Here is a 9037-nt window from a genome sequence, read left to right as displayed (position 1 = left end):
GGAGAGGAGTGGTACGATGGTACCCCGCAAAATATTTAGCCACTACTCCGATTGTCTAAACTTAAAATACTTATAACTCATATACTACTCGTCCTAAATTCAATTTTTATGAATCAAAATTCTTAGAAGAATATTCTGCTTTGGAATATGAAATTAAAACACTATGTTGTCATTCGAAAAAGTAAAAAACTTTAAAAATTATAAGGATAAAAAATATTTAAAAATATAATTGTTTTATAAAAACGTTGATTTTTTAACAACTCGAAACTATGTAAATAAATATTTTCAAAAACATTAATACTTTTTGAAATAATGAGTGTTTCATGAAAAAAGAATCGCCTTGTATTTTAATTTTAAAGTCAGTTATGAGTGTTTTAAAATGTACTAGCAATTTATAATTTTAAAATACTCATAACTCGCTTTAAAATGAAAATATAATAAAGTCAATGAGATTGCCTAGATAATAATCTTACCATTAAATTTTATAAGAGGTCAATTCACTCTAATTTTTAAACTAACGGAGCTAAACGTGATCTGCTGAGGGTACAATTTTTTTATTTTACGTACTTGTAAATCGGAGACAACATGTGCGGGTACCACTTTCTCTAAATGAACAATATTGATGTTATATTATTGTCATATTATTATAGGTTATATAACTGATAAGCTAAGAAATTAATGCTTTTAATATATTCTTAGCAAATTTCTAATGAAATTTATTTTTATTATTGATCTATAATGAAGAGTTTGTTATTCTAATGTTATATTTTTTTTTATATTCTCAATTTTGAATATAATTGTCCGAATGAATATAAGGCAATTATTTATTGCATGTTTAATAACTAGTTAAAACTTATTTTTTCAGTTTTTAATTTATTGTTTAAAGAAAATCAATAAGAAATTGAATGTACGTATTATGTATAGTTGGTATTTATTTAGTTTAAAATTTACATTTATATATTATCATTATTATTTATTTTAAAAAAATCAGAATTATTTAGCACATGGAGGGTACTTGCACATGATCGAGTAAGATCCTTCAGAAATGTATATTATATCATTTTTTAAAGTATTAAACATATTATACTTTCTATAATTTGTTACTTAACAAAATAAAAATAATGATAACTTTTGTAAAACAGTCATAACAATAAGTTTTTAATAAAATGATGTGCTCAATTTCCCATCAAAGTAATTTCTGAATATTTTGCAATAAAACGTAAGAATTTAAATTTTTTTATATATAAAGCAGAGGCTACACCAGTCACCATTATCTCTAATTTGTATTATAATATAATTTGCATTGTTGCATGGGCTGGGGTGACAAGTCTTGGTGTTGCATCAATTAAAGCTAAATTTCTATTAATTAATAATTTGACGTTGTTATAGAGTATGGCTATGTGATAAACATTTAAAAAAGATACCTGATTCTTCAGCAGTTACTTACAAAAAGGCTTTTAACTTAAGGCAAAACATGTTGTTATTTGTTCAAAATCTTGAATATTATATGTTTGAAGAAGTAATTGAGACACAGTGGCAAGCTTTTACATCTGCTATTCAATACAAAGTATTCTAACACTTCATAAAATTGTTAACATTATATTAATTGAGTTATGTTTATCAAGGTGAAAAATGTTGACGAGCTATTAGATGAACAACAAAAATTTTTAAACCTTTGTTTAAAAAATTGTATGGTCACCAATCCGGATTTAATGAAAAGTAGTCGATATTTATTAGAATTATGTACAGAGTTCAGTGATTATATTTTAGTAAGTTAAATTATATTTTGATTATTGTTAACTCATTAGTTAGAAATTAATTTTATATAATATTAATTATTAAGTGTCCAACTTTTTATTTAGTCATCAACCCAGTAGATATAGACAACTTTAAAATATTATACCATGTATATTGTATACAGATGTTACGTATAGCAACAAAGTTGACAACCTAAAATCATTCTTGCTTAGTTGTACCGTAACAAACTGAAGTTAATTTGTGTTGGTTTAAATATATTGCTAGACAATATACAATGACTTACGACTGTTTTAGTCTGTTGAACGGTTGCAGAAATAAACTTTTCTTAATTGCTAGCCTAAATTAGGGATCATTAAGGTCAATATTTAGAGGAATATCTTATTAAAAATGAATTATACCAATATCTGTGGATCATGTGCGTAAGTTACACACTTTTACACTATAAATAAAGTAAAGTATATATGAGCGAAGAAAAACATACAATTTTCTGATGGAAAAAAGAATATTATTATATTATTATTTATTATAAAAATAGTATACCCAAAAAAAATTGTGATAAACCACCACATATTTAAAATTATGAATATGGCACATTTTTTGGAAAATCTTAGCAACCCACGGCTTAATGATCTATACAACATGTACAAAATTAATGTATTTATAGTTTAATCATCAATTACAGTTTGATGTATTATATAAATTATTAGTACTGTTCTGAACGAGTTAACTATTTTCATTAAAAAAGATTAATTATATATTGTCAATTTCTTGAAACTATTTATTTATACATTAAAATATATTTTTAAACTAAAATTTAATTATTAATTTTAATAATAAACTAACTTACTTTATAACTCATAAAAACTTCTTGAATAAAAAATGTATCTCAGCACTACTAATTAAAAAATAATTAATCACTTTTACATTTAGGTGTCATTATTTGTTTTCAACATAGTTATATCAAGTCTATTTTGTATAAATTATAATATTGTTAAATATGAATTTATTATATTCAAGAATCTTAAAACTTATTGTTATTTATAAAACTCTTTAACTCTGATAAATTTGTACTAAAAATGATCATTCCTTTATTTTTTGTACTTAAATTTAGATTGGTGTTATGTTATCATTAATAATTTTATCAAACATGTCTAAAATTTAATTTGATTAATTTATACTGTTTCAGTTAACCAAAAGTCATTTTAATCACCTGAAACTGGATTTTGAAAAAAGTATACAAATATTGGAAAACAAGTTTACAGCTGCAATGATTGACCTCTTAAAATGTATAAGAAAAATGAGTCGTTTAGACAACGGTAATATTATATACAATTTTTTGTACAGGTAAGAAAATACAATACAAAATTGAACTTATGACAAGGCCTATAAAAAAAAAGGTTATAAAATATAGTTAACAACAATGTACTAACATTAATATATCCTTGTTATTTTTAGGATGGACTTCAATGGAATGTACACTGAGCAAATAAATATGGATGATACAATATTATATATATGAACATTTATTTTTTTTAAATATACCTAATGTACATATATTACTTTTTTTTTACATTAAACACAAGGTTTATCCTCAATAGTTATAATACTACTTGATATAACTTAATTTAATACTAATTATATAAATAAAAACAAAAATAATATTACTCTTACATAGTGAATTTAAGATATTAATGACTGTATCAAATATCTTTATAGTATCGTACTATATTAGTACATATAAATGTATTTATTTTATTCGTTTTTATCTGAAATATAATATTTTAATTAGCACAAATTAAATATTACTCATACTAAATTAACTTACTACTGTACGTTATTGAATTATGACTCATATTATCTTTATTCGATTTTGTATTCAATGTTGAAAAGAATTGTTGCTGAAATAAGTTCTGAAATTATTTGTATTTTAGACATTAGTTGAATTTGTCTGAATTAATTACTTAGAAGTGTGCCAATAATAAATCAACTTACATCGGACATTTGAGAATTAGTTTGTATTAGACCATAATGTGGTGTACCATGTTTTCTGCAAAAGTGATCAATTAAAAAAACAAACTCTGTATGTCTAATAACAATAATTAATTACTGAAAACTTTCTGAAGTTAACCGCGAACTGGGTTCTTCAGTTTTCATGTGCTTAAGAAACTCATCCTGGAAACCAATACTCATTTTTGGTATGCCTATTGTTGTTCCATGTGTTGATTTGCCAATTGTACTGCTTGACTAAAAAATAATACTCAATTTTTACTCAAACCAATATTATTGCTTTCAAATTTTGCAACTCAACCAATACATACTGTACTATAGGAATTCCTATAAGCTGGATGGTGTATGACTCCTAACGGTGAACTAACCAGTGTGTCCGGTGAATGAGAGGAATAGATAGATGAATGTTTTTTGAAAGTATTATCTTTAGTGGTTCGTGAAGAACAAGATAATTGATTCAATACTAATAAGTCTCTAATGACTTCTTGTGCCTCTTTCTCTGCAAGCTCAGCACTGGACGATCGATGGCTTGATGGAGTTCTAGATGCTGTGTTCCGATCGCTATGTGACCAATCTGAATATTCATTTTTTATTTCTTGTTTGGCTACGACTGGGGTTGGTGATTTAGTCTCATCTTTCTGAACACCAAAATATGATAATTTAATATTGAAATAATAATAAGCAAAATGAACCAATTGTCCACATACAATTTTATAGAAATTATTAGTTGTAAATTGTGTAGGTAATGGTGATGTATTGTCCTTTAAAGATTCATTGATGATTTGACTTAACATATCCTTAGCGGTTGACTTTTCATCAACTTTTATACAGTCTAATTTATTTGACGACGAAATAGAATTGTCATCCTTAATTAACAAATACAAAACGATTAATATTTTAGTTTACTAAACATATGGTATACAATGTGTATGCAAACCAACTTTTGGTTTTGTGCTTTGTCGATCAACAGTAAAAATATTGGTTGATAACCTTTGTTGGTCAGTCATAGGTTTATTATGCAATTCCTGAAGCAATCTTTGCTTTCGCGAAATTGGCTGATGAACCATGTGTTTCGGACTAATTTGCAAATCCTGAAAACATGTTCAAAATATTGACCAAACCTAATTTTTTTAAATATTTTAAATGAATCAAGAGGAGTTTACCTAAAATAGTTGTCACTACTCACTTAGAACTAAAATATAACAATTTATGATAAAAAGCTCTTGTTATGTGCTGTCTGTTCAATTGTTAATTTGCATTTATTCTTAAGTATGAATATACTTTAAAATAAATATAGGAACAAGTTGTATAATTAAAATGTCTATCCTAATTGGGAGTTATTACCCATGGTCAACAAAAACTCCCTATAATATAGTTTATAATTATAGTATAAGTATGTAATTTTCAAACAACTAATAAACCAATGTACCCAGTCCTGAAATTTTATCTGAGGGTGCCATTGGCACTATAACACTACAGTCAAGAAATAGGAATACTAAAGAGCATAGGGAATATTATAACATAAATTCATTAATACTGCATCACTTACAGTTATAACAATAAAGAACAATTTAATATAAAAATAATAGTACATTAGTGATGGATATATATCATTCATTGGCATAACTATCAAATTCAAACACAAAATCTGAAGAATGTCAGGAAACCATTACCGTTGAAACATTAAATTAAATCCATATCGTTAATATAGTATTATTTATTAGTTATTAATCACTAAGCAATGAACAAAAACCAAGTGCCATGTGTAATTTTGTACAACAAACCTATGTCAATTATACTATAATACAATATACTTCATAAAAGTATCAACCTCTTTAATTTACCTTCATTAGTTTGACTATGTGCATTTTGATTAAACATTATTGAAAATTAAATCAGTAAAATTAACTAGAATAGTTGTACATGATTTTAAATTGAATAATTAGTTTATTTATGCATTCAGTTGAATATATTTGTTTTCAAACCCTTGTGCAATAAGTAATTTTAGGTAGTACATTTTAAGATTTTAAATACATTTGGATTAATTGTTGTTAACAGGGGTATTGTTACAATTATTTTCTAGAATAATTTACAATTTACTAAAGATTTTTTTTTTTTTTAATATCAACTGGATAATATCTAATATGTTAGGGCCATTTTGAAGCCAAATACAACATAATTAATGATGCTTATAATAATAGATAGCAAACATGTACAATATAGTATCGTCTTCTAACCTCAAATAATAAGGTGAATCAATTAGCCTCATTAAAAGTAGGTAAAATGTCCATTAATTGCTTTTACGTAAATATTAACTTTTATCCGATAAATTCTATAAAATAATGTAACATTTTTTTTTTTTAATTGTTTAAAGTTACATACATCAAATGTAAATTAAGTAAATCAATTGAACTTTTTTTTTTAAACTATACCTTTGCTTACCTCAACATAAATTATCTTTGAGACAACTGGGTATTTCCCCTTACCTAATCTACACTATTGGTGTGCTTTCACTGGCAACAAGGAATCAGTTATCTAGTAATTTAAAAATAATTAATATGCTAACCAAAATACACAAAAATATAAGAAAACACGTAGTAATTTTATTTAAATGTAAATTGTTTCGTTTAATTTTACTTAATAGTCTCAATAAATGTTATAGTAATTTAAGTAACTCAGATTCTCGTGTCACTATTTCCATTACAATCAATAAAATATAATTTATAATTACAGATAAAATCAATCCTTCAATTTTACAATCATGGATTATGAATACAAAATTATGATTACCAAAAAACTGTTCAAAATATATGATTATTAATATAATACAAGATATTAATAACAAACCATTAACAAACACCTTGAAGTGCAAAACCAAGTCAATAAAAAACTGTAAGTTACTATGTGACTAGATATAGCCTGTTACATGCATAAAACAGAATATAATAAATAAGTGTGAAATAAGGAAAAGAACTATAGCCAATGTGTACATTAATATATTAATAGTTTTGTAAATTGATCAAAAGCATTCATAAAACAAAGATGTAATACTATTGATTAATTTAAAATTTATAAAATTAATTGTAATTTGAACATATGATTTTATTAAGCCATAACAAATGTAGTATCAAAAAAAATAAATATATATAAAAAAAAAAATAAAAATAAAAAATAGTAACTTTATTTAAAATAATATATTTTTTTAGGTGGGTAAAAAACTAAACATATTCAAACGTTATTCATTCTTACCGTTTTTGAAGGGTTGTTATTATCTTGTGAGGTATTATTGCAAATAACAGTTACATCTTTTAATTTGCTATATGCAAATGGCATTGCACTAGATTTATTTGGTGATAAATCTAATATATCTCCACTAGGTGCTTCTGTTTTTACAATAACACTGTTGTTTTCAGATTCTTTTTGTTTGCAACCATTAATTGCTGTAGTCGTAATGGTAGCTTGATAAGGACATGTATCATTACTTATAGTACTGCTGGCTACAGTGTGAGGAGGACTATAAAATTGCTTTAAAGCAGATGTTGTAGACGGTGTTGGTGATGGAGTTTGACTAGTAGATTTAGTGGTTGTTCCAGTATTAAGGTCGGACATTTTTGAAGATTTTTGTTTATTCCACTTATGCGATTTGTTCATGGCAGAATTAGATACTTTATGTTCAGAAGCCAGTTTAATAGCACTTAGCAATTTAATTGGACTATTATGTAACGGTTGTTTTTTTGGTAATTTAGGCCTGCAAAAAAGTTTTTATTCTCAACATTTAATCATTAAATTCAAAACTTAAAGATAAATATGACGAAAATACATGAATATTATATTTACAAAAGTATGAATAAAAAAATAAAACAATACCTAGAGTCCTTTTCTTTTACTTTAAGTTCTTTTACAATATTGGCAGATTTCATCCACCCAACTGGCCATAATGGTTTGATTTGATTATTTACAAATTGTTGTATAAACATATCTATCGAGTGGGATCTTTTGATTTTGGAATAAGTAGTCTTTCGGATATTAATAATTTCTCGTACTAATGTTCTGAAAAAATAAATTAGGTAATATTGTTGATAAATTGTAACAGGATGTACTATCTACTCTTAATTGTTATGCATTTATTTAACATATTAATAAAATCAAAGAATATAAACTTGAGGTTAGGTTAAACATTTTTCTTTTAAAATTTACTATTGTTATTGATTATAAATACTATTATGCTGACAGCTAACACAATTACTAAATCTATGTAATTTTTTAGGCGATGTAGTAATGATTTAAATAATTACACTAGTTTTGTTATCAAAAATTATGGTTTAAAGAATATCATATCACATAATCACAGAAGCGTGCTTAGGAATTTTGGATGGGGGGGGGGGGGGGGTTTGGGTTTGAAATTTTCTCCGAACAAAATATTTTATAAATTTAGCAGTATAAATCAAGTTTTGCGCCCACACATTTTTTTTTTCGGAAACCTTTGTATTATAACTAGTTAAGAACGATAGTGAAAAAATGAATTACCAGAAATCAACAGTATTTGTGGTATAGGTTATGGCCTTACAAAATACACAATTTTCACACAGCGCTTGTAACAAATTTTCAATTTATTTTTTGAAAACTAGGTAAATCAGTTTTAAAAATTATGGTGCGAAAATAATTCTGACACAGTAACACCCACCTATGGTGGTTTTATATAACAAGTCAAGGGATGTTTTCGATTTTGATTGTCTGAGGGAATGCAACCAGCGAGTGACCATACCGAGTGTATTGTTTGTATGTAAATATCAAAAATTTTAATTCGGTGTAACTTTAAAATAATTCTGACTGTCAAATTAAGACTTCCCCTGGCTAAGTTTTCAGCATGCTAAACTACATAGATACATTAAACAAAAAAATTTAAAAAAAAAGGTTGTTTAGTAAAACAGAAAAGATCAAATGCGCAGTAAACTAATTACAGTAGAACTCCAATTATCAGGACTAATTAATGTCAAGGGTGGTACGCATAAGCAAATACCAAAATTATTGACATATGACATTTTAAAAGTTATATAGTGACATTGTAACATGACAATTCACTTATTATAACAATTGAAAGACTAAACTGTGCGACGATTAGACAACAATTGACCATTAGCGCAACAATGGGGGTGCACAGGGTACTTTTTAATTCAAGTTTTATGCAGTTAGCTTAAAAATTGAAGTGAATCAACATATTATGAAACTTGATGGTAAGAACATTATCTGTGTTTTCTTGGAAGTTTTTTTT

General features: G+C 25.7%; 2 protein-coding genes across 2 annotated transcripts in view; one reads left to right on the top strand and one right to left on the bottom strand.

Moving 5' to 3' along the window:
* Window positions 1-3756, top strand: part of LOC100162747 (gamma-tubulin complex component 2) — an 11511-nt gene extending 7755 nt beyond the window's left edge. The window contains exons 13-16 of the mRNA XM_001949067.5: window positions 1390-1567; window positions 1626-1769; window positions 2945-3102; window positions 3214-3756. Of these exons, the coding sequence (XP_001949102.3) occupies window positions 1390-1567; window positions 1626-1769; window positions 2945-3102; window positions 3214-3277 (544 nt within the window). The 3' untranslated portion in view covers window positions 3278-3756. The remainder of the gene's footprint in view (window positions 1-1389; window positions 1568-1625; window positions 1770-2944; window positions 3103-3213) is intronic.
* LOC100169617 (yemanuclein-like) overlaps window positions 3401-9037 on the bottom strand; it is a 17535-nt gene continuing 11898 nt past the window's right edge. The window contains exons 12-20 of the mRNA XM_001949148.5: window positions 7633-7815; window positions 7015-7513; window positions 4707-4856; window positions 4473-4631; window positions 4077-4403; window positions 3866-4002; window positions 3751-3805; window positions 3584-3668; window positions 3401-3524 (exon numbers count right to left, since the gene is read on the bottom strand). Of these exons, the coding sequence (XP_001949183.2) occupies window positions 3511-3524; window positions 3584-3668; window positions 3751-3805; window positions 3866-4002; window positions 4077-4403; window positions 4473-4631; window positions 4707-4856; window positions 7015-7513; window positions 7633-7815 (1609 nt within the window). The 3' untranslated portion in view covers window positions 3401-3510. The remainder of the gene's footprint in view (window positions 3525-3583; window positions 3669-3750; window positions 3806-3865; window positions 4003-4076; window positions 4404-4472; window positions 4632-4706; window positions 4857-7014; window positions 7514-7632; window positions 7816-9037) is intronic.

The sequence above is a fragment of the Acyrthosiphon pisum genome, chromosome A1 (assembly GCF_005508785.2).
Source record: "Acyrthosiphon pisum isolate AL4f chromosome A1, pea_aphid_22Mar2018_4r6ur, whole genome shotgun sequence".
Classification (NCBI taxonomy): Eukaryota; Metazoa; Arthropoda; class Insecta; order Hemiptera; family Aphididae; genus Acyrthosiphon; species Acyrthosiphon pisum.
The sequence above is the reverse complement of the archived record's forward strand: the minus strand, read 5'-3'. Positions and strand labels throughout refer to the sequence as shown.